Here is a 27280-nt window from a genome sequence, read left to right as displayed (position 1 = left end):
TTTGATTGTCACAGCTCCAGCAGAAGAATCTGTTGTCTTTTCAGAAGAAAGTTGGAACTTGCTTATGTCATACTTGGTATAGATTTGAATGTTTTAAGCAGTATACAGCTTAATTCCCAACATAGGAATTTTCATTTCTTTCAACCAGAATCATAGAATGGTTTGGGTTGGGAAGGACCTTTAAGATCATCTAGTTCCAACCTCCCTGCTATAAGCAGGGACACCTCCAACTAGGCCAGCTTGCTCAAAGCCCCATCCAGCCTGGCCTTGGATGGTTTCAGGGAGGGGACATTCACAGCCTCACTGGGCAACCTCTTCCCTTACTGGGAAGATAGTACTTACTGTACTATAGATTTATATTTTTTTGACAGAGACTTAATCAACAGTGGTAAATACATTAGTTTAAGGACTCCTATAGTACAGTACACACTGTAGACCCAGAAAGGATTGTGTTTCAAAAAAGTGAGAACAAAAAAATGAAATCATGATTGTAATCATGTAAACTGTACCCCTGCTACTGATGACTGTACAGGAAACAGTGTTTGTGAGCTAGGCAGCTCAGGAGAGTTGGCTTTGCTTTGGCAGCCATAAGTGAAAATTAGCTTTAAAAATAATTATTCTTCTTGATAAATACATACCTTCATCCGTAGACCATTTTGAGCTCTACAGTGTCTGTAATAGATCTTTATTACATTTATTTCCAAACATAGCTTCTAAGAATTTATTCATCTTCTCTCCCCTGCCTTTCTAAGGAAAATTATTGAGCCACAATTTTCTCATCGTTTTGTTCTCTATTCACCTGCAATTATTAATCACTGTAGCAGAAAGATCTCCAAACTCAATTTACGAACATGACCTTTAGGCAGTCCAAGGAGTCTAAGAAGGAAAGCACAGACCTTCGAACAGGCAATCCAGTCTATTTTTTGTTGTTGTTGTTGTCAGCTGCATTTAACAATCTAAAACATGGAAGATAATACTGAAAAATGCATTACCATAATTCTATGCTAAGTACTAAAATATGTTGTAATTGTTTCAAAAGACGAGTGGAAGTAACATTCTTATATCCTATGCTGATCAGGATATTTTATTATTATTTTTTTTTAAGTCAAGACAGGTTTCTTCCACTGAGAAATGTTCTATTTTTAATGCAGCTCTTACTAACAGCACAAAATCAAGGAGAGACACCTGGGATGTGGAAAGATAGGCTAAGGTCCCTTTTCCAACTAATTCTCTCAGCCTTTCACCTCCTATTGGAGCTGCTCCACTTTGTATAAATAACTGAATACTCATAGGACTCAGATCTTGATTCAGGGTCTCCAGAACCTGATATGGGCATTCTACCTATTCAATTAGAATAGGATTCTGTCTGTGACCCCAGAAGTTGCAGAATGGATTTTTATAGCAATTTCTAAAAAATGAAACAATTCCATTAGGGGAAAATGACGAAGTTCCACACTGTTAGCTAAAGCTCTATCAGTTTGGGCACTTAGTTTGGATATAGATAAAGGATTGAGCCTTCATCTAGTCCCTTTGGTGACTGCCCTACCTACTGCATTATGTGCTATTTTAAGAGGTCTTGCTCACAATCTTTTCTTCACTTCATTATATTAGGAGTAATCCTGAATATGCTCCAGGTGAAAAGGTTTTGTTTGAACTGTATTACAGTAATAATTTTCACTTCACTTCCTGAACCATTTAATTGTTTGAGATGAAACTTGAAAAGACTCTGTATTGTATTAATATTAGGTTGCCATCTCTACATACATGCTTATATTGCTTCTAAAAGTTCAAAATGCAGATGGGTAAAGTTTGCTTTTAAGCCTGTTCTTAGGAACTAAACTGTTGATCTGATTTTCAGAAGCTGAGCATCTTTATTGCTTTATACTTACCTACCTAATTGGTTTTTTTTGTTATCAATTTTTTCTAAGTCTTGGACTATGCCTATATTTGCATTATTTTGCATTTTATTATAAACACTTCTGTACACTTGAAATGATCTTACCAGCCCCTGCTTATGCATTCAAGGAATAGTAATTTAGTAATTAAAGCTAATAAATAGAACTTTCTTAATTAAGCTCTGTATCATACCATTTAAGCAAACCTCTGTTTACTTCAGTGTATATAATAAGAATGCTTCTGGTAACTTGTGTCAATTTAGTACAGCCTTAGAAATAATTAGATAATTATTTTATCTTGCCCAAATTCCACGTGTAGCAAACAAATCTGAATTTGTTCACTGTAATTTTGAAAGCACTCTAACTAAGCAGGGTTCTCTAGCTGAAGCAAGGTTTCCATTTGGATGCATTTGCTCTCTCAGTACAGCCATGGGGTTTGTTCATTTGTTAAATCGGAATTGATTTACCACATTTAATTATACTTCCTGTAACAGCCAATTTTTAAATAGCTTTGCTGCTTTTTTTTAATCATTATTATTTTTAACTGTGCTTAAACTTTTAAAATGCATCTTCTGTCTACAGTACAAACCTAAAGGAAGTTTATGTGCCATAATACTGTTTAAGTACATAAATAAAATCTACACTGTTTTCTCATAATTTTCCTGTACCAACATAGAAAAGCCTGAAATGAATGGATTCTATTACAGTACAATACAAGATTTCATATTGACTTTAAGAAGCATTATCACCTCCTTGACTAACCCTTAGCTGCCAGCAGAAGCTGCCTCAGGCCAGTACACACCTAATTGCTCGGTAAAAAGGCCGTTTCCCTACCTCATTGAGCCGGATGATGTGATAAATTTGCCTCAGGTACTCGCTGCCACCTGGTTTGTGGCAGATATCCAGGACCATCATGTTTATTTTCTGCTCAGTGAATCCAAATGCAATGCCTTCTTGCTCTAACACTGCACCTTCTATTGCATCCGAGCCACTAGAATATGGAAAATATAAAGTTATCCTTGAATTTCTAAAAAATCAAAATATTAATACAAAGAGAGCTAAAAATACATGTGAAATACAAATAAACATTTGGCTTGCACAAAACAAATGTTGCTGCACACATTTCTGAAACCTTTACACTAATAAATGCTAAACGGTTAAATGCTGATTAAATACAGTATTTTTTAACTACATGAATTTTAACAATTTTTATCAGAAAGATTGAAAACATAAAACATTATTTACTCTAAGGGCATACAAAGAGCAAATATTTTTTTATTTTCTTTTCCACTAGAGAAGTATCTTTGCTAGTGGGAATAGCATTTGCATTCGATCTTTTGTACATTTTTCTTTGCCTGTCACCGCTCATATTAAAGCCTAATTAACATGTCAGAAAGGTAGCCATTACTTTAAGTATAGGTTAGAAATTTTAAAATGAAGTCTTTTTCTTTCCACTGGTATAATGGTAACCATTTCAAAGGTGTATTTCACCACTTGTTGCACATTCTGCACTGTATTTTTCCTTGTTTTCCTTTTCTTGTTTTCTGCCTAACTACAAAAACAAACAAACAAAAACAACAACCTGATGGTGACAGGCCTAAAAGCCCTGAAAAATGTTCACTTGACACTCTAGCCATTGTTAGATTGCTGTCTGCACAAAAACATAAGCTTACGGCTTAGTGTTACAGATTGGAAAAATATAAGAAAATATTACAAAGATTAATTATTCTCCTCAAATATTTGAGCTGCAACCATTAGATGTATGTTGGTATCCAGACATGTCAAGAACTTAACAGACCATCCAGAATATATTATGCTTTCTACACTCATTATACGATTAACTTAAAATCTACAATAGAAGCTCTCGGGCTGAAAAAAACCACAACATTTTACTTTGGAATTGTCAGTTTGCAGAGTATGGCTGAAAATGTGCCATGATTACAAAGTTAGTTCTTCTCAAAGTTGTTGTTTGACCTGAAGGCTCACTTAAATTCTACACAGCTGACACTGCTTCCACATGCTGCTTCAGAACTTCCTACAGATCAAATAGCTTCAAAATATAAACTATAATTTTGTTCTTTGCTGAATGGAAGTAAATGATACTCTGTTATTACGGTGTATTTTACAGAAAAGCCTCAAAGAAATTGATCTTCAAAATTAAAGCACGCTTAAGGCTTATCTTTCAATGCCACATATAGATATAACCTGAATCTTGTCACACTTCTCAGAGATTGACATTGAAAAAGTTGAGGACCTCTGACAAAGGAGTGTATCAGTGTCAGCACCCAAATTGTATCCTTTCCTGCCCGTCAGTGTGCAGGTGAAGCAGATGATTGGATTCAGTCAGTGCTATGATTAATGAGTTCCTCTCTGGATTTGGGACTGCCTATCAATCATGTCATTAGGAAGAATGTGCCCTGAAAGAGGCAGACCTCAGCCAAGGAATAACTGCATTCATCTTAATCTGTGTATGCACCCAGCCAGCCAAGTCAGGGTCACCATGATGAAAAACAATAATCTTCAACTCAACAAATTACTTTCCAAAGACAAGCATTTCTCTTCTTTTTTGGGCAGTGTGCTCTTCAGAATCTAACGTGACTGTTTACAGCTCTGGTGCTACTATAAAGTGAAGGTTATTTTAATGAATAGTAATGCTTTCAGGCAGTACACAGGACAGCCAGTGCATACAACTGCCACTTTCTGAACCTTTCACTGCATTTCTTTTTTCTCCTAAAAGGCAAGTTGAATATTTATGCCAAAATGGATGAACCTGTACCACTTTATACAGCCAAGTTCTGATAACAATAAAGTAACATAAAATCACGTGAGACTTTTTCTTATAAAAATCTAGCATACTTCAGTGTTCTTCTCCACAACTGGGTCTGTGAATCACACATGAATGTTTAGATTGTATTCTTTTTATTTTATTCCACACACTGTATGTATTTGTTCTGCATATTGTATGTATTAAAAGTCTATAAACATCCATGAATATATATATATAAATGCATGTATATAACTTTACTCACAAAATCAATTACTTGTGAAAGGGTTATATAGAACATAATTTTATTAAGATGTAGATTTTTAGATATAATCATTCCTATTTCAAATTACTGCCATAAACACCACAAGGGTCTTCTTGAAAGACTGTCTTTTAGTCTGGTGACTATGTGACTGTTACCTCGTTTAAATATTTCAAGTTCAGATTTAATTTATTGGTATTACAATTTGTGTGTATAACAATATTTTATTTCCACAATGCATATCTCATCTATTAAATACATTTTTCTTGGAGTAACTGAGTCATACTTCTTGAATATAAAATAGAAAAATAACATTTATGCAAGGCTTCTATTGCAGAAATACTTCTGAAATGAGAAAACAGTTTCCTAACTGCAAGATGTATCTACTCCCTCAGAGAACAAGTCATATGTTCTTCAGTTCAGTATGCCTAAAACTGGGAGTCCTAACCATAAACTGGTTCTCACTTTGAGAGACACTGTATGCATACACAGGAAATTTTTTTCCAGTGTCTCATTCCTGATGTGAATTAAAAATTATTGCATTTTTTGTGATATCTTAGAAAATAAAATTGACTAATACATCAGAATTCTCAGCTTCAAATATTGAAGCTTCAGTTTTTAGAAGTCATTCCAATCTTTGTCTTACCCTACATCTGCATTATTTAAAAGCCATCTATTCTTGGTAAGTTAGAAATTGTGTTATAAAAAGTCCTGTTAAGTATTTCCAGATTTTATACATTATAATGTATTTATTTTATCCTATGACTGTTTCGGTGGCTGGCATCTAGCTTCAACCTGTTAAAAAATCGATTAGAGAATTTGAGTTAAATGGAAATGTAAAAGATCACAAACCAACCTTACTTTCAGTTGTCAACCGTTAAATTCACTAAGACAGGTAACTCCTATAAATCTACTACTGGGAAGTTGATGAATAGTGTTTTTATAGAATGGTACACCACTTCAATGTTAAAACGGGACTACAAATACATTGATATGCACAGAACTCCTTGAAAAATCATTTTAAGGATTTAAAAACTTGGACCTAAATGTTAGATCTGCAGGCAAAGTTGGTATTTCCTCAGAAAAGCATAGCAGGGTACTTTCCTTGTCCTGTTTTGATACACCCTACTTGCCCCTAGGGTTAGTTATGTTTTAAAAGGAAATATGTTTACTTTCTAATCTCAGATGAAGATGGAAAGCCTGTTATATTCTGTCTTAATTTAATCACTATAGCAAACTCATTTATAAATGCTCTGGGTTGCCCTCTAGTCAGCATACTTGTTAGAATTCTGAAAGATACACCAACTAAACTGTCCATGTTTTTGGTTCATCATGAACACATGAGAAAATATGAAATATAATAACATGAAAAAAAGTGTGAAATATATGAAACATTTGAAGTACTATGAAAAGACTGTTAAGATGAAATAACTACAGCTGTTTTAGCCACACAATTAACTTGCAAAAATATACCATAAAGCCATCAATATTAAGATGTAATCCATTTCATGTAATATGAGATCACTGTCCCTCTAAATATTTTTTTTAAATTGAACAACAGCCATAAACACATCATTCAGTAAAATAAAGAACAAAAACAGCACTTGAAAAATACTATATTCTTACCAGTCTGTGCTCAGTTTTCTTGCCTTCAGCAACTGGCTTTCAATCCAGTTTGGTCTTTGCTGTTCTATGCTCTGTATAACCTTCTGGGTCACTTGTTTAGGACCACTTTTCTGTTTTCCCATAATACTTTCTAAGCATACACGAACTAAACTGAGTTTTTCTTTGCTCCATCTGTCAAGTGTTGCACCTGTTAAAAGTTCTGCAGTATTTCCATCCTCAAATATCCGACATATAATTACAATCAAGTTCCAGACAAGCAGACCAGCTTTCTTCAATTCAGCAAAGTTTCTTGACATTTTTCTCTCAGCCAGAAAAAAGAAGTACTTAATTGGGGGAGGCAAACATGCAATCACTGTAGGTAACTTGCTGATTACAATAGATACTGCCTGAGCTGCAAGCCTTGTGAAGCCTTAAAAAAAGACATAAAAGAAGATATGATTAACATTAACATTCTAGTTCTATCACAGCATGTTTCTGAATATTGTCTGATAATTTCTAACTTTCTATTGTACTGAAAATGGGTAAGAAGCTTAAGTACTTAGCACTGTGGCCTGACTTGTGTTATGCCTCCCATATATATATCCCCCCAAATCTAAACCATAACACAAATTAAAAGAGAGAACCTAGAAAATATGGAATTCACACTGTGACTACGTTAACAATTATTCTTGCTGCACACAGTTAGAGTAGAATAAATGAAGTAGAAAACATCCAGGTATTCAGAACGGTAAAAACAAGCTGTCTTCACAACTGTAGTGCAATATTTTTTCCAAGAGTGGAGCATTGCAATAAATGTCTTAGGACATTGCATTTACTCATATTGTTTTCCATCAGTTCTTTTTTATGTTCAAACCTACAAAATTATTGTTTTTCATATGAGAAGCATGCACACTACATAGCACTCCATTTTAAACATTGCAGATGTTATCAGTAGCTATAAAAGCAACTACAAAAAATATGCTAAATATGCTAGTATGTTAAAAAGTTAATAGCATATATAAAATGAAAAACAAGGTACCCAAAGGTAATCCACAATACATATTCAAGTGTGGATTAAACAAAAAACCAACATGAAAAGAGCAGTCAAGCAAAGAAACCAAGAAAACCTTACGTCCATTCCACTTCTAGTCTCAACTAGTAATAATAATAATAAAAAAAAAAAACAGAAAAAAAACTCAGAAATTTTCTGTGTGTCACATAGCCAGTTTAACTTGTCATCAGCTCTCAGCTCTGCCTCTCAGTTAATCACATGAAACCAGGTATATCCTGACAAACACTTAAACAAACAAACAAAAACCCTGCAACAAATAAGATGTTTGGAGTCTGTTTTTCTTACTGTTAAACTGCAGTTTTTCTAGGAGCATAAATTTCACCCACATTTCCCAGATTCCTTCCTCTTCATTTCCCGAGGTGTATAATTCCATTCCTTTGGAACTGTTTTCAGTAAACTTTCAGGAACAATTTGCTTGTGCTGATATGTTCCATAGTTTTCTGTTGCCTCCCACGAATGCATCAAAGAAATGATCTGCTTCACTATACCCTTGACTGAATTAATCAATATCAGCTTCAAGCATCTGATAACCTCTGGCTCTGACTCGCCACAACTGGAAACTTCAGAAGAAAGAATTATTAAATATTCAGTAAGCGTGCAGTCATTTGTGCAAATCTGTTTCAGAAATAAGTGTTTCAGAATTCTTATGGAAAGGAAACTAACAATATTATGATTCAAAATAATTTACAACTGTCAGCCTGTTATAAAGTAAAGAAATAGTATAAAGTAAGACAATGTAGCATTTTGTACCCTCTTAATATAGTACTAACAAAAAATACAATTTAATTTATTTTATGTTATTTTATTGTGCCTCAGTTCCCTATCAAGATATTTCTCAAAATTTAATCTGAGTAGTAGCTTTCATTTTAATTGAAGTAAACTTAATCACTGGGTAGGCATTAATGAATGAAGCATATTTACAGTGTTAACACAATGACAATTGTTAGGTAGCTATACTTTTCTTGGAGAAGAGCAAAAGATAAATGATACTTTGGTAACACAAATGCATAAAAATAATAGTCATCAACAGAGACATAGTATGGTATCAGAGATTGTATGTCAAAAATAGAACATCTTAAATACAGTTATTGACATTACAAGTATCAATCTTCTCCACATTCTTAACACCACAGAGAATAGTAGTTTCTCCACGGCAAAAGAGCAGCAATTGTCAGGCAGGATATACCAGCAATGTTTTTTGATGTTTCCTACTAAGGTCGTTTGCCCTAATTTTTGCTTATCTGTGCTTTCTGATGATCTAAGTTTTATTCCTCTCTACACAGTCTTTCTGAAAACTTTCATGAAAAATTCTGTATTTTTCTTCCTCTTTTAAGTGTTAACTTTCCACTTTTTGAAATGCCATTTTTTTTCTAAGGAATGCCTGCCAACTTTTGCAATTGTTGTTTTCTATTTTATGGTATTTGTATTTGTATTCATACCTTCTCATTTTCTTCCTTTCTTTTCTTGTGAACTCTCCTGATTTTTTTGCATAATTTGTAAAACCATTGTTCTAAATGCCTCTCTTTTATGGTTGAATACTGCTTTTCCTTGTGGGGACCACTAGTTGCCATAATCACATGGGTTGTTCTCCCCCTCCATTGAAAATTAGGAGTCTAGTTAGTGAGTCCTTTTGGCAGCAGAGGTTACATGCCCACTGTAGTAAGCCTCCCTGAACAGTAGCACTTCCTTTACTTTTTCCATTCCCTGTGGGAAACTCCCTGGAGTTATTAAAATCACAGAGATAAAGAGCCCGTGTCAGTAAAGATCTACAGAAACTGACTGGTAAAACAGACAGGTACGTGAAAAATATCGAAATTTAATTCAGAATAACCTCTGCTTCCTTCAGAGTATCCACCATTCCTACAGCAACCTGACCGCTGAAAACAATTTAACTACAATATAATTTTGAAGGAACCTAATAATTTTATCAGATTTGTTAAAGTAAAAATAATATGCACGACATGTCTGAAAACTGACAAGGTTTAACATCAGACTTAAAGTACTTACTAGTAAACAAAGTACCTGTCATACTGTATAAGGAATCCCACAACTGCTCTTTCTCCATGTAGGCCTCAAAAGCAATGCCGAGTGATTTGGGTGATAAAATGCAGTCAGACAATATAGTGAAGATAGTTTCAATCAGAGTAGGCTCTTTGTTATTTATCTCATCTAAGAGAGAACTTTGTTCATCACCAGGGAATACTTCACTTCCTTCAAAATAAAAAAAACATTGTTATAAAAATGTCCACATAATTCAAGTCGTATACATATTATCAATCAAAACAAATTGAAAACTGTATCTGAAAATTGTACTAATACTTACAGATATTGAAATCTGATGTCCTTAACATAACAGCACTTGACTGTCTTCCTGAATTGTATGTAGTCATTAAAAAAAATATACAAGCATATCTACAAACTATGGAATATGCCTGTATAATTCAAAATAACATTTGTAAATAATTTGAATTTGCTTATTTACTATAGAATAATCATAAGTAAATCGGACTACTTCCCAGAATCACAGTCAAAAAAGTTATTTCGGCATTACTTATCTAAGGAATACATAGTTGTGAAATTATAAATTGATTTTGTCATATAAAAGAAAATGAAATAGCAGCTGCATACTCACCAAAAAAAGCTTGGATTTGTTTTTTTAGTTAAAGATGAACTGAGAAGAAATCAGTTCCCCAAAACAAAATCTCAGCCATGCTAACATATGGACTGCTATATTTCAGGCTGGATGTTAGGAAAAATTTCTTTTCAGAAAGAGTGGTAGTGGATCACTATCCCTTGAGGTGTTCAATGCACATGTAGGTGTGGCACTGAGGGACATGATTAGTGGGCATGGTGGGGATCAGCTGACAGTTGAACTTGGTGCTCTCAGAGATCTTTTCCAACTTTAATGATTCTAAGTTTCTATGTGTTTTAACATTAATTACTGTTGTCCAAAGATTTGAGGGGTAACTTGTTACGTGGTATTTACTTATATATGCTTTTAAAAATCATTATAAAACATTCTTTCAACTAGAGAAGAAATATGTTTAACCCTCTCTTTGACCTAATGCAACTCAATGGCTTTAACTTGTGCTAGCGTCAAGAAGTGAATTCACTTCTGACGTTAATGACCATTGGCCAACAAATGACCAGAGCCAGCACCAAATAAATAATTTTATTCAACTGTCTAGTCTGCAAAAGAGAGTTTATATAAGACTGGTTTATATTAAAAATATGCTTGAAAATGTCATTGGTTTATGCCAGTTTTGCAACCTATGCAAGAGGAAGATAGCCTCAGTATCTAGGATCCTTCTTTCTAGTGGTTCAAACAGCTTTCAAAATTTACCACAGTGGTAAATTACTGCTTTCCATACAGCTTTGTGAATGAGTTGATACTGTTGTAAAATTCAAAAATCTCATTTTAATCTCCCCTGAATTCCTACAAGTTAATTCACACATTACTGTAAACTTTACAGTCTTGGTAACTAGGTAACTTGGTAACTTCTAACTGAAATAGTCCACTGAATGCAGGAAGTTGAAGAATAAGACCAATCATTTTATAATCAGAAAGCTCTCTTTCTCCCTCTCCCTTCCAAGGCTGAAGAGATTAGCCATAAGATTTTTTGTTTAGTCAGCTTTTCTCCTCATATGCTGAGTGGGCTGGCATATTTTGCTGAGACATATTTCAATGCCAGCTGCTCCCGAGTGAAGAGTCAAATTGATCCCACTAATTTACTCAAGCCAGCCATACATTGTCTAACATAGACAACCAAGAAAGCAGAAAAAGCAGTTCAAAAAAAGGAAAACCATTCAAATTCAAATAATAAGATGAAAATTTGAATTTAATTTTCACTGTAATACAGAGCATAGTTTTTCAACTAATTTAATCAAACTCCAGGATGAAGTTTGGTGAGATTTTAGACACTGCAGAAACAAGATGGAAGATTGCTTTGTTTAAAGAGGTCAGTGATTTGATACCAAAATCAAATTTGTTTAATGCTGGCGGCACATGGAAATTTCAGGGTACAACCTCTTAAACTTTTCTAATGAACTCGGTGATATCAATGAATTCTGGAAAATAAAAAGAGGTACAACATAATTCTGTGGGGGTTTTAATACATGTACCTTCTTATAATGAGTGTATATGTTGTTTTTTTAAGAAAAGATTTTTCAGAATCCACTGGGAAACCATTCTGAGACTAAACATTAAGAGAGATGCACACTTTCATCAGATTTTCCTCTTTAAAAAATATTACCTCCATATTTTATCAAGAGAAGGTGTGTGACTTTTGACAAGGGCTCTATTATCATCCAAATGGGATATTCCTATTTAATACTTCAGAAACTCCATAAAATCTATTTATTTTTTCCTCTAGCTTATCACTGAAAAATCAGCAAAATAAGTACTATATCTGATTAAGATCCTTTTCCCATTGATCTTTCAGCTACAACTACTTCATTCCAGCACTTTTTTTTTTTTTTTTCTACCACATTGGTTATTCAAGTATCCACCAGAGTTAACTGGCTGGACAGGTATCTTGAGGAGACATTCCTTTCAAAATAGTTTTCTAATCTTTTGATGTTAGGCTGGCATGATATAATTTGCAATCACGAAGAAGTTAAGAAAACTAGACTCTATTCTTGCCAGGATTGCATTTAACTCATACTGAACAGTCCAAAACTGTCTGGAGCACTGATCTATCTCCGCAATCAATTGTATATCAATTCCTCTAAGAAACATGCTATGCACTTCTAATGAGGACAGTGTTACATGCTGAACTCCAAGTTTTGTCAAAAAACCTACACAACTACATTTCTCCAACACCAAGTGTGGTAAAACCACAACACTAGCATTTTTTTCAATTGCTCAGTAGATTTTGACTCAGGATTATTAAATCCAAGCAGTTTTTGTAAGTACAAAAATAACTACCTGCCAATGCTTGAAACAGAAGTTTCAGATTTAGCCAATGCCAAAGGTTTCTTTATGGAAACAATAGTTCACTTAAGAGTGTACATTTTCTTTTACAACCATTTGCTATTTTAATAAAAGCTCAGATTTGTGAGGTCAGTTGATAAAGTTATCACCTTTTACTCACTTAGAGCAACTCTGAAAAAACCCCAGTATACTTTAACATTAAAATTCTGCAACACATTGTGGCCATTAAAGAACTACATCATAAAGGGCATTCAGTAATTGGAGTGGGAAAACTCCAATTCCACACATATATTTTCAAGTCATCTCTCTTCATAGCAACTGGTTCATAAAAACTCAGTCTATGAAGACTCTTCATATCTATTAGAGCCTCGGAAGTTGGTTGATATTGTACTGCATAATTTTATTTTCTCAGTGGAAATGCTCCCCTCCCTGCCTCATTTATGTGCGTAAGGCAAATTATCTCATCTTGAAGCAACTCACTTTTCTTTGTGTCCATTTACATATTTGCAGCCTTAACTGATTACTGAATATTTTCAAATGCCACTATCAGTTACTATTTCAGGGTCAGGATATCATCTAGTTTTAACTGTACAGACTATGCAAGAACAACTTCTATGCAAGGACAACTTCTATTAATCTTTCCAATAATTCTTTAAGCAAGCCAAAAACATTAGGTAAAACTACCAGTGGCCTTGCCTTACTTTGAAAGAAGTTTTCCATTGGCATTAATTCTGTGCTGGGACAGCGAAGCTTAATATAGCTACTGCTTTTTTTTGTTTTACTGCCTGAAGAATAACTCCTCATTCTTGGCAATAAAGACTCTCAATTGAGAAGTCAAAGACTGTTCTGCTGCCATCACAGAATCACAGATTCACAGAATTGTAGGGGTTGGAAGGGACCTCCAGAGATCATCGAGTCCAAATTCCAAATGGCATGCCATACATTTACAGCAGTCTAGCAGAAACGTTCCATTTACTTTCACCTTTTTCATATCAGCATCTTCCGGATTCAGTAACTCATATTATTCAAGCATTATTTTCTTTATTCCTGTTATTTATTTCTTGTCAAAATAACCAATTTCTGTATCATCCCAATGGATGGTAAAGTAATTCTGGTAAAAAATTCCCCCAGGGAAATTGCAAAACTCTTTGCTTTCTCTGAAAACTAAAACAATACCCTCTGTTCATTGTTTCTCCCAACAGAGGCATAGCAAAGGCCAGTGGATCATTAGCTCAATCAATAATATGTATTACAAAATTCTAAATGTTGTATCCAGAAAAAACAATTCTGAGTATATCTTTTATTGTAATTAACAGAAAAGAAATACAGCTAGATTATTTAGACCTCTAGTTTAAGAAATAGAGGTCCAGTATCCAAATCCAATTTTTCAGCTACTTTTGTAAAGGTCCTCTTCCCCTAGTGATCGTACTCACTGGACACAAATAAGTGGTTCAGTTTAGGGTACCTTGATTTATCACTTTACATATGTTTGATGTGGTAATTTTATTTATGAGGAGCATCCTACTTTTACATATATTTTAAATAGCTTTCTCTGAAGGTAATGTCTCCTATTTATTTCTATAGAAAATACTACGAAGAGCACAATAACACTATGTGACAGAGCAAATTCTCAGCTGCAGAACACTATTTTTCAACAAAATCACCACCACCAGATATGCATTTTGAACTGCAACGAGCAAGAGCCTGCATGCCATCCTTGTAAAAATGTGCACATAATGATCTGAACCACTGTTTTACAGCTGCTATGATGGCAACCCTTGCCCACATAGTCCATCACTGGACAGCAGTCCACCAGTCCTTTAGCATGAACAGACAGAAGCCAGAAGGTGCCAAATCAAGACTATATACAGGGTGTAGTAGAAGAGCCCAGCCAAGATTGCCAGTGTGCTCCATTGTCTTCAAATTGGTATTGGGCCCTAGTATTATCATGTTGCAAGAGAAAGGCTATCTTCGCTGGCCAGGTTCTGGAAGTTTTAGTCTTTAGCTTAGTCAAGGTCATGAGACAGCGGTCAGAGTTGATGGTTTGTCCAGGTACCAGGTAAATCCAGGTAAATCCAGAAGGACCATCCCATTCCTATGCCAAAAGAGAGTGCACATCATTTTACTCTCTGAAGGCTGAACCCTGAATTTTTCCTTTGATGGGGAATTCACGTCACCACTCTATGGACTGCTTTTTTGATTCTGGCTTGTAGTGGTGACACCACGTTCTCCAGTAATGGTTCAATCCAGGAAACTGTCATCTTCAGCCTTCTACTCGTTCAGTAGGTCTTGACAAACTTCATATGATGTTCTTTCTCCTGTGTGAACATTCGTGGAACTTGCCTGGTATAAACTGTGATTTCCACTGTTGCCCCCATCATTTCCAATGCATTGAAGCTGATATTCAGATCCATACAAAATTCCCTGGTCATAATCTGCCAATTTGTGCAGATTAGCTGACAATGACATTATTCATGTTGTGGTGTGACAGCTGTGAATGGCCCTCCAGATTGTAGCCTGTCTTTCACATAGCTGATAGCACTGCTGAACTGCACCACTCACCGCCTCATAGTGCTCACACACACTGTTTGGTCTCCACCAACGTTCAACAATGTGAATGGGTGTCATTTTATCCACACGGAGAAATCCAGGGACATACCTTTGCTTCATCCAAACTTCCATATCAGACACCATTCTGTCAGACTGCCCCTCTGCCCATCTGTCATGTGGCAAAAAAATGTAACCAAATATTGGTGGGAAGATCCAACCTCTACTGGCATACCATCAGCATACAGCTCTGATGTTCTGGACCAACATAATTAAAGCAGGAGGCATTGCTTATATTTGCATACACAGTTTCAGTGGCTTCAACAAATACAATAATCCACTTACACCATTTATCAACATTAAATGATGCTTTCCCCAAAACATCACTTCTACTGAGACAACTTCCTAAATCTCAACAGTATTCCATACAATAACTTCTGACCCCAGGAAAAGAAAGTGAAAATGCCTTTCCAGTTCAAAAAATAATCAAGATAAAGATCATGGAGTTTTGTTATCAGCATGGCAAGTCACTGAAAAGCTATTAAATACTGAACTTTTAATGTTTTTATGCATAATATTAAGCATTGCAACATTTTACTGTTGATGAATACATAATTCTGGAAGCCTTTTATTCTACAAAACAAATGAATCCTAAACTGTCATTACTAGTATCTAGTTATAGCTTATTAGACTGACTTTTCTTGTATTACATAACAGGTCACAGAATCAAAAATTTTAGCTTATCTAGCACCAGTTAAGCTGTTGCATAGGAGAAGGAATAAAAACTATAATCATTTTAACATTATATAATTAACCTTATTGAAATTAATTTAAAAGATATGGATGATTGCAGGTTTCAACTTTATCTAAATTGAAATTTTAATCATATCAATACTGAAATTATGTTAATAAAGTCTGCGTAAATGGCACATTTTCTAACTCATAGCAACATACAGTTCCCTGCAGCTCAAGAAGTTGGCCAGTTAGTAGATGAAATGATGGGTATTCTGTCACTTGATCCTCCATTCTAATTTAAGCAGCCAGTGAAATTCAGTACTATGTAACAGTAGGGTAAAAATATGATTCTGATAAAAAAAATTTGTCAGTCTTTGTAAAATATGACAGTTACTTGAATGGGCAAGTAAATGCAGCGTAGCTCTTAATAAGATGCATTACATAATTGGAAACAAGGTTGTATCCCTGACAAATGTTAGACTGCCTTAAAACAAAATAATTAAACTGTTACATATTATTATGTGATCTTATAGTTTGATATGTAAGGAAAATTATTTTGCTAAAGAAAGACTAATTCAGTATTGATGCAAAATTTTGTCAAGTGGGTGATTATTTCACTAACTTTTCAATGATCTGATCATTTGATATAAAAGCTACTAGGAGGAGAGATGTGATAAAGTTTTATGCTTCGAACAACAATTAGTAGAAATATAAAGAACAATTATTTTCTTTGTCCTACTTTCATAACAACATTAACGATAGTATTAACATGGGAAGGACATAAATGAACTGCCATAATACCTACAGTAACAAACAAAACCTCTAAGAAGCTTTTCACTGTAGAAACATAATTTTGAGGGTGATCTTTCAGAATATTAATCCTTACCTTCAAAAATCTGCATAAAACAGTTGTGGTATCAACGCTCTGTTAAGTTCAATTTCATTTAGACTCCTTTGCATTCATGATATGAGTTTATCAAATTGTAGTCTGCTTTGAAACTATGAATACCCAAATTGACTGAAAACAAATCTCATTACAAAAGCAATAAACCTTTCTTCTTCTTTACTTTCTTGAGAATTGTCCAACTGATAACTGGTACCCAAAAATATTTAAATAGTTAAAAACGAATTTGTGTTTCTCAGCGATATTCTTGTAAAGATCAGCAGTGTAAGAACTTACTTGAACTTTTCAGTAAAATTCTCACCAAAAGACAATCATGATATAGCAAGGTTTCCAAGAGCAAGTTGAAATTACAGCATGGCTGGGATAAGAGCAGTTTCAGTTGACCTTGGGCTGCCATTTCTCTGGCTGATGGACTCCTTTCAAAATTCAAGATAAAAACAGCATAATGTAGTTAATTTATCTATGAAATTAATATCCTTAAAGTGCAGATGTAATGCTAACTCCCTTAAATGTCAATTCCTCCCAGATTAGTCTGAAAATGCTTTCATGATTGCTTACTTTAAGGCAGCTCAGGGAAGGAATTACATTTAATCTCAACTAGCTAAAAGCAAATTAACATTTGGTAGTCTGCCAAAGTTATAACTGATATAAAGGAACTTCACTTATCCCTTTCATGGAAACATGTATAGCCTTGTTCCAATAGGCAAAAAGGATTTTTTCTGTGCTTGAATAAATCTCAGGCTATTATTCTTTAATTTAGTATCATGTTAATTGTTTATTGCTCCAAAGTATCCCAAATTAAGGATATGAATCTGTTAATTAAAAAACAGAGAGAATGCTCAAAGGTCTGCAAGATTCTGCTTTACACTGACCAATTCTTAGACATCATGAAAAATACACCTGAAATATTAGATTGGTTATATTACTTTGCCAGCACAGGGATGTGCGAAAGAATGTATTACAATTTAAGGAGACTGTCGTTTCCAATTTGCTCCAAATTCTCCAAAAGTTTAGGTATCCAAACAAATATCCCAGGGCTACTTCTGAACTCAGCTGATATCCAACCCCAACCATTAGACTCAAACAGGAGTAACTAAAATAATCATGGATTTGTCTTTCACTTTCATCAAATGCTTTCTGAGCTCAGTAAGCAACTTCCTTGGGACCAGAGTTTCTAGTTCCCCCTCCTGGCTATTCTGCCTCAGAAAGAGCAGTGCATCTGAGACACCCACCCTTGCAGAGGATCATCCTCTTTTCAAATGCCCTTTTGCTGTTTTCTGGATGACTCCAGGGACCAAAAAGTCTGCACTGTCCTGCAAGCTGCGTCTGTGTGGGAACTATGGGTTAAGTAACTAAACAGGAAAAGTCTCTTGCTTATGACAAAGTTGAGACTGTCAGTCCCTTAGATTATTGTACTTTCTATTCTATTTTTTTGGACATTTTTAAAAAGAATTTTTCAAAATCGAGTTGTGATTTTTCCAAGAAAGCCTTTGCCCCTTATTAGCTGACACACAAATCACTTTCACATTTATATAAGATTTGTAAGGTTTAAAAAATTTCATTCTGATTGATGTTTAGCTATCCTATTTATTCATTTTGGCTGTAAGTTTATACAACAATAGTTGCTAACTTTGAAAGTTTATCCACTGCATATGTAGGCACTTATGCACAGAAATTTTACACACACCAGTGTAAAAACTACATATGCCTCAGTGCATAAACTATGCATGCATAAACATTATCTGCCAGTACACACACAACACCTTCAACACTAGTGCTCTGTCTTAGCAGTTATGTTTTCCTATTAGAAAAGATTAATATTCATCTGGACATGACTCTATGTATGGTTTGTATGCAACTGTTTGGATAAAACTAAAATGAGTTAATGTGGCTATTTTATATTTCACATTTTTGTGACCATCTGAGCAGGACAAGTGTGCCATCACACAACTCAACTTGAAAAAAGCATAGATGACCCCACAAAAACTCCACTGTTCATTCAAGGTTGCTGTATAGACAGCATAGCTAATAAAATTCAATAAGACCTGGAAAAGAAAATGTCAGTTAACATACTTAACTGGTTTAGTCTGTCACATCTATGTTTCCACTGACAGAAATATGTCTTGTTGGTAATCTAAATGCAATATTTCAGGAAAGAAAATCTTCCATATACAATGTAAACTCATAGATCTTGCAAGGCAACCTTGAGGCAATCTAAGAAAACCATAATTCCATAAAGGCACTTTGCAGCAGGTCCTCTATATCACACTATTACACTAAAATTTTATAGTTAATAATGTAATAATCATTTAATTAAAAGACAATTTTACACAGATTGGCCTTTGGGATTTTAACAGTAAACCTGATCCATGTGAGTAGACAAGCAATATACATGGCATTAAAACTCATGTACATATTTTTAAAAAATTTTCATCTGGTACATTAGATATAATCCTTGATAATGTACTACTGGCTTGACAATGATATTTTTGCACATAAATATATATTGGATTCTAATAATATTTATCAAAATTATGTACATTATGCATTCAAATCTTGATAGAACTTGCAGCCAAAATAACTTTTTCAAATTTAGAACATATATTGTAATCAAACTCAAGATTAGTTTATGTACATATACTCTACTGCTTTTTAAGAACTACATAGTTGTTTGTAACCACAATTTAAATTCAAACTATTCACCAATTTTAGTGCTCTGCCTGAAACTAAACTCAACATTTCAGAAAATCAGTTAAATTATATGGGCCAGTTTGATTTTGTTTATGCAATGGTATGAAATACAATAAGGTCAGTTATTGCCTTCAAAATATAAGAAAAGGAACAGCTTTGGTCAACTAGATTAATGATGGATAATATTTTAAATGAATTCAAAAATAAATGCCATTTTTAGAATACTTGAGTTGAAATAAAACTCGTCTGTCATTGACCAGATGGGAAGTTATCATGTTGTAATATACACCCATTCTTGGCTCTACAAGCCTTTTGCAAATTGAAATGTACAATGGTGTGACTCACTTGGAGGAAAAATAAAATATAGCAGACATTTCCTACAGTCATGAAGCTAGCACCAATAAATGCACTGAGAAGTTTTGTAACGCGCATATGGAGAGGCATATGTTCTCCCATCTTCGTAGCTCAGTACTAGTGAAAATAAGACTAGCCTCAAAAAAAGTGACAAAAGGTGAAGTACATATAAATATCACATAGAAATGTTCAGTTTTGTACAGTAGAAAAAAAAAATAGAACTCTCATTTGCGAATGATATGATTATAAATCCCAAATGGAAGCAAAGAATGAATCACAATTACCACTAAAGGAACTGTAATATAAATTATAATCAGTAATCCTTTATTTTGATAATCAACTATACCATCTTAGTATACAAGATGGAAAAAAGAATACCTTAAGTGATAAGATCAACATTTCATTAGGCAAACAAAGCTTAACTCTACTTCACATTAAAAAAAAATGTTAAAGTCAAGTAGATTAAACAAAACAGACTGTAACCATATCAGTATATGAGAACTAATGTAGCAAAAATAATTAAGTAGTGAATTTGTAAACAGAATTATTTCAAAAACTAGTAGTACTTTGTCCTGAAATAACAAGCCTAGAAAGAGCAAATGATTTTGTGCCAGGTTAGAATCCTTGGAATTTGGTAAAAAAAATTAGGCACCCACAGCTGGGGTGTACAGAATGGCCTCTGTTTTCAATTTTGTTCTACACAGTGAATACTTTTATTCAAAAAGTAGAAAGAAAGAACATAAAACAATCTACTAAGAATCAGCTTCCACTAGTTAATAGTTCTCTGCAATATGTAACCATAATGGATCTTGTTGATATTCTAAATGTAATATTTCAAGAAAAAATCTTTCATATACAGTGTGTAAAACCAGTAACAAATCATAGCACCTCAGGACATGTTGCTCAAAATTACCTAGCAGACAGATTATTTCATTGCTTTTTTTTCTAAGCAGCTGAAAGGCGTGCTGTTAATAAGTGATGCTAAATATTTTACCATTGCAGTTCACCAAGACTGTTCACATACATGGACTGTCTTCACATAGTCATGCTAACTATAAATTCTCAGATAAGTACTTTCTTTTGGACTCCTCATTTTCCCATATAAACTTGACAGAGAAGACACACTGGGGGTTAGAAAGATGTATGTCTTCTCACCTTTCATTCTGAGAAAATAAACAAATTCTGGATAAGTCCAGAATCCTTTTTTTGCTATTTATTAATGATAAATCTGTCCTGAACACCACCTGTAAAATTGTAATTCCATCTCAAAAAAGAGAAATCTCACAGAGTGAAATGATACCTACATTATGTTTAGATACTTCAGTGCAGCAGAGAGTAATGTCTTGTAACGTCATATTCCAAAATTCGCAATACAAACTAAAATTTAAATTCTGAACACTGGCTTTGGATTAGAGGATGAAAAAAATGAAAGTGAGTCTTTAATTCTCAGAAATAGAGAACATAACTCTTTAAGTGATCATGTCAATCTCTTCCTTACATCCTCCCTTCTCCTTTCTGTCTACCTAAGTACAAAATCAATGGCTAATTTCACTGAAATTTGATTAAAAGGCAGAAATTCCACAAATATATTATCTTTCAAGATCTAGAAAAAATTGAATTACTACTTTCAGCGCAGAAAAGGACACAGTTTTAATTCAGCTAATGTCTGTTAATATCAAAGTCTGTCTGGTCTTTTGGTCAGTCAGTCATACAACTTAGACTCAGTCACACCATCTATTGCATCTTGTTCAGTGGGTATCAGAGGCACAAGGAAAGGAGACAGTAGTCTCACTGACATGAAATTAGGGGCGAGGGTTATGGAAAGTAAACAGAATATGCTACATAGCATGAGGTAAATACTGCAGTGGGGATGATACAAGATAAAAAGTAATAAATCCACAGCACGTAGATCATCAGTAAGTCACCTTTCACTTGGTAACATATTCCTCTATAATATAAAAATACTTTCTCAGAAAACAGAGACACAACTCACAAAAGCAACTTTTCACGAAAATGGAAAGTGAAAAATCTCTCAGGAAATAACTTTTGAAGAGGAGGAGGAGGTGAAGGGTTTAGGAGAGGATCTAAACTGGTGTGGGAGTGCTTTAAGTTCAAAATTAGAAAGAGAATGACAGCACAGCTGGTAGCATATGCCTCATATGTAACTTGTCATTACATGCAGTGATATAGAAGGAGAAAGTAAGCATTTTTCTCCAATCATGCAGTAATCACCCCCCAAATATCGACTAGTATCAAAAAGTATACATTTCAATATGATATTTTATATATCAGACCTTTTTTTTAACTAGCAATCACAAATAGAAATACATTCTTTTTCTCTCCTTTAATTCTAATTCTTTGAGAACTGCACCCATGCTGAACTACTATACTGCTATATATACTCTTTATGCAAGAAAATCTTAAATATAATTCAAATATCAAACATAATGAACATATGGGCAAAGAAACTATACTGTGCACTGCTTTCAATGAGACCATTCTTATATTCTTAATTTCAAAAACTAGAGAAATCTGCAAAGAATTTCAAAAAATGCGTATGTGTTGTTTCATCAGAATATCAATTAGACATGCATTCAGATATGACTTTTTTGAAAGTATTTGATTAACATTCTTTTATAAACAACTTTTGATACTCACTTTGGTAAGGAAGGACTGGATGATGGTATGCAAAATAACCAATGTAACGGATGATAAAAGCCTTTAGAAAAAACATGAGGAAGATGTTCTCCAGAATTGTTCACAAGTGTCCTGAAAAAAAACCACGAATTTTTCCGAATTACATGGAAGACTGGAAATAGCTTTGGAAAAATTATTCCTTTCTATTGCCCTTCTCTCTATTAAAAATATGTGTATCAGATTATCAATACTTTTCTCATAAATGAAAGTAAAATATCTTTTGAAATGAAAATGGTTATCTTCTGTACAGCATGCAAGTTGACATAGACTTAAAAAAAAAAAAAATAAGATTTGCATCTCCTCCAACTTCTTCAGTGGCTGAAAAGATATAGAATAGTGGTTGAAAAATCTGCAGTTTTCAAATTTAACGACTGTTGAAAAATAGTTAAGCAAGTTTTATGTCACTTCTACTCCATTACTGCTCTTAACTAAAGAGTGTGAGAAGACAAAACCAGATGTGGAACAGACTCAGGGGTGTTGGTTGATGCTCGGCTGAACGTGAGCCAGCAGTGTGCCCAGGTGGCCAAGAAGGCCAATGGCATTCTGATGTGTGTCAAAAATAGTGCTGCTAGCAGGAGCACAGAAGTAATTCTACCTTTGTATTCAGCCATGGTGAGGCCATACCTCGAGTACTGTCTTCAGTTTTGGGCTTCTCACTACAAGAAAGACATTGAGTGTGTCCAGAGAAGGGTAACAAAGCTGGTGCAGGGTTTGGAGCACAAGTCTTATGAGGAGCGGCTGAAGGAGCTGGGATTGCTCAGTCTGGAGGAGACTCAGAGGAGACCTTATTGCTCTCTATAACTACCTGAAGGGAAGTTGTAGTGAGCTGGGAGTTGACCTCTTCTCTCATGTAACTACTGATAGGGAATGGCCTCAAGTTGCTCCAGGTTGATTGGAGATTTAGGCTGGACATTAGGAAATACTACTTCTCTGAAAGAGTGGTCAGGCACTGGAATGGGCTGCCCAGGGAGGTGGTGGAGTCACCAACCCTGCAGGTGTTCAATGGCTGTTTAGACGTTGTCTTGAAGGACGTGGTTTAGTGAGTACTGTTGGTGATAGGTGGATGGTTGGACTGGATAATCTTGTAGGTCTTTTCTAACTTTGGTGATTCTATGATTGTGTGATTTAAGTATAAAATAATACAAAAATAAAGATAACAATAGTACAAATAGTATTCATACAACTCTGCATACAACTAATAGGATTAAATGATAAATGATATAAATGGATGCTCCTTGGCATCTTCTTTTTTTCCACTCTCATTTATACCAAGTACAATTTCAGCAGAAGAGATGTCATTCTTTACATCCGTCTTCCATTAGCCATAGTCAATTGTCACTTATTTTGCATCTTGCTTTTCAACTTGCTTGAATGAGAATATTTCATCCAATAACTTTCCTTCTCTAACAATTATATCTTTATATATTATAGTTGAGATTTTTCAAATGATGTAAAAAAGGTAACTATCTTCAAAAATGTCAGTGCTACAAAACTTATTTGCTTTCCTTTCTGAAGTGATTCTGCTTCATTCCCAATTTTCATTAAGAATACTTTCTGCTATAATAAGAGTAGAAGTCACTTACAAATACCTAAAAAAGAGATATGAAGATTTTCTCAGGATAGAAGCATCTTTATATATGACATTAAAAAAGCCACTGCCATAACACAGAAACAATGAGAGTAGATCTAAGCACTCAAACTGGAGGTAGACCAGAAATAAATCGGAATACAACCTTCAGGATTACATCTAAAATGTAAAATCTTCATTTTCGTATAGGGTGCTATATCATAACAGCTTTGACAGTATATGATTTTCTTATTTTTACTATTTAAAATTGCTTTTTATCTCTTTTTCACAGTTTCATGTAAGTAGTTAAGAAGTACAGTTACAATGACTGTGAAGGCTTGCCTATGTGAATCCAGATGAAAGAAGAGATAAAATTACACTGTTCAGTAAGAAAGACGTGTATACAGCTTGCCTATGTGAATCCAGATGAAAGAAGAGATAAAATTACACTGTTCAGTAAGAAAGACGTGTATACAACTATCTGAATTCCTTCACTGGCTTCTGAACTCATGCAAAATATAGGGTAATTTATTTGGATATCACTTTTTCTGATTAATTAAAGCAAGTAGGACTTTTAAATGATCTCAGGTAAGCAGTACCAGAGCAGAAAGTTTAGCATATTGTAAATTTTTGCTCTTTGTGAAGTCATGAATAACAGAAGACAAAATAAATCAGAGATCATAATATAGATAAAAGGAGTACTTAGGCTGAAAATAATTAAAGATAGCAATTTCAACAATCTGGGAATATTCCAGAAAAAAGTAACTTTGTGTTACTCCAAAATATTTCTCAAAACATAGCAAAAGACACAGCTACAAGATGTTCCTACAAGAAAGAATGACAGATACTTGTCTTCCGATACTGCATGAAATGTTTTAGAAGCTTTTGGGCTAATGCAGTTTGTTAAGTATGGTTTCTTAACTGAGACATGAGGACAAGCACAGGGCAGATTCTGAGGCATAGAGCAAAACCTCTGTGAATTCTGAAACTGACATGGAGAAAATGCAGTGGCTTTAAATGCTTTTTAAAATTTAGAGTACCTTCAAATACTACAAAAAAAAATGAAGCGTCTAGTGGTAATAAAACAATCCTTGGTGCCAGCAATACTCAGTGTCCACTGCTGGCTATGCAGTTCTTGCCAGGAAAGCAGAATCAGCTCTGTGCCAGACAGCTTAATTCAACTACTCTTCTGGCAGAAGTATAATAATAGGTAGTAGGAAATTTGTTTTGACTACAAGATATGTTAAAGAAGCTGTCTATATAGTCTCAAAGCAGTGGATAGCACCTGTGAAAGTATTTAATACCATGCCAAGATTCCAAGTTACAGTAGCTTTGTTCTTCTGTAGAGTATGACAAGGTGATAAATGATCTTTTAAACCTCAGTGTGGGTGTAAAATAATGAAATGCCAACAAGGTGCATCATGATGCTTACAGACTTTGAAGAATTTAGTTCTTTATAAGGAAAAAACAAGACTAAGAAACAATCTCATGAACTGTAACTTACATATTAAAATTATAAATAATAATTCAGGTTTTTATACTGAATGACAGACACTTTTACGCAGTAAATTGCAATTTTACCAATAGAACCTCTACATTCTTTATTCATAATTTGCATCATTGACCTGATTTCTTGTTGAGAAAACAAGATAGAATAATTTGTAGCAAAAAGAACATAAAAAGCAGAATCCACCTTGCTTTATCTGATCTTCACAAACAGAAAAAATGCAGTCTCCTAAGACAAATGAATATTAAGAAAGCACAAGAAAGATAAATCTGCTTCAACTTGAGTAACTCAATCTGTTCCAGAAGAAAGCTTGCTTTCTAATAGATCATTTAATTCTAGGGGAAAAAACAGGGAAGAAGAACAATGTTGGATTCTCCTGCAAAACAGAGAAATAGTGTTGAAATTTTTGATCGAAAAAGACCAGATACTTGATCTGAGTAATAAATAATGACTTTGTATGCATGGTGAAGGACTAAAATCCTCTTTTTTTTTTACAGAAATTTGGATCAGTAGCAAGAAAAGAGTTACATCTGGTATGTTTTAGGACCATATTTTGGATGTCACTATTGCTCAACAGCTTCCTGAACAACCTGGACAGATGTGGATGTACAGAATACACACTTAGAACATTTGCAGATGATGCTAAACTGGAACAAAATGATAAGGTAGTTTAAGCAATAAAGTTCTGTACAAAAGATTACAGGGCCAACAAAAAACTCACAAAGTTCACTGAGGTTACGTGCATCTTTTTCTTTCAGCAACAGAATACTAATAACTGATACTAGACATTAACTGAGTAACTTTTCTCACGAACCTGGGATTTATGGCCTGTAGAGTGTTGGGTACAATATAACAGTGTATCTCATTAAAAATAACATAAACCATACACAAAGCTGCCTTAGGAGGAGAATAGCAAGTAAACTGACATACAAAAGTTGCTTTGAAAGTAGTGCTTCCTGTTCATTTACATGGAAGCTACAACAGATACAAGGAGCAAAATTACACTATTTGATAGAGGAAATTATCAGCTACAAAACACTATTTTTTAACATACGCACCACCATTAGCTGATTTGCATGGATGAGCTGATTGAGACTCTCTTCATTGTGTGGCGTGACAGCTGTGAGTGGTTGTCTGGACTGTGGCTTGTCTTTCACATAGCTGTTACTACTGCTGAAACGCACCACCCACTGTCTCTCTCTGCTCACATACACTGTTTGGTCTCCATCAACCTTTAGCAAGTGCTGAATGTTAGTGGGTGCCATTTTTTCCGCATGGAGGAATTAAATGACAACCTTTGCTCCATGCACACTCCCATATCAGACGCCATTCTGTAAAACTGCCCCTCTGCTGTCATCTGTTGCATGGCAACAAACCATAATCAAATATTGGCGGGAAGGTTCAACCTGTACTGCCATACCACCAACATATGCCTCTGATGTTGTGGACGAACACAATAAAGCATAAAGGAGGCATTACTTTCAGAGCTGCCCTCATAACTGTCTTCCACTAGGTGCCATTTCAGTTAAGGAGCTGAAAGATCTGTCTGACGTCATCATGAGATTTTTCTCAAATATTTTCCAACAATCTTGAAAATCCGGAAAGGTCCCCTGGAAGATGGCAAATGATGTCTTCACTTTCAAGAAATGCAAGAAATTAGATTCTGGTAATTACCAGAACCACTTCAGTCTCACTTTAGTCCTGATAAAATTTTGGAGAAGATTATTCTGGGAGTTACTGAAAAATA

At 34.5% G+C, this 27280-nt stretch overlaps 1 protein-coding gene across 10 annotated transcripts in view; it reads right to left on the bottom strand.

Moving 5' to 3' along the window:
• Nucleotides 1–27280, bottom strand: part of KIAA0825 (KIAA0825 ortholog) — a 235229-nt gene that overhangs the window by 114147 nt on the left and 93802 nt on the right. For 9 of the 10 annotated variants that reach the window (XM_090132126.1, XM_090132124.1, XM_090132127.1 and 6 more), the window contains 6 exons: nucleotides 22421–22531; nucleotides 16994–17133; nucleotides 9606–9809; nucleotides 7925–8158; nucleotides 6548–6956; nucleotides 2730–2886 (listed from right to left, as the gene is read on the bottom strand). In XM_090132126.1, the coding sequence (XP_089988252.1) occupies nucleotides 2730–2886; nucleotides 6548–6956; nucleotides 7925–8158; nucleotides 9606–9809; nucleotides 16994–17133; nucleotides 22421–22531 (1255 nt within the window). The remainder of the gene's footprint in view (nucleotides 1–2729; nucleotides 2887–6547; nucleotides 6957–7924; nucleotides 8159–9605; nucleotides 9810–16993; nucleotides 17134–22420; nucleotides 22532–27280) is intronic. The other variant, XM_090132122.1, reaches the window with a different exon arrangement.

Source organism: Phasianus colchicus, chromosome Z, assembly GCF_987193195.1.
Source record: "Phasianus colchicus chromosome Z, bPhaCol1.hap1.1, whole genome shotgun sequence".
Classification (NCBI taxonomy): Eukaryota; Metazoa; Chordata; class Aves; order Galliformes; family Phasianidae; genus Phasianus; species Phasianus colchicus.
The sequence above is the reverse complement of the archived record's forward strand: the minus strand, read 5'-3'. Positions and strand labels throughout refer to the sequence as shown.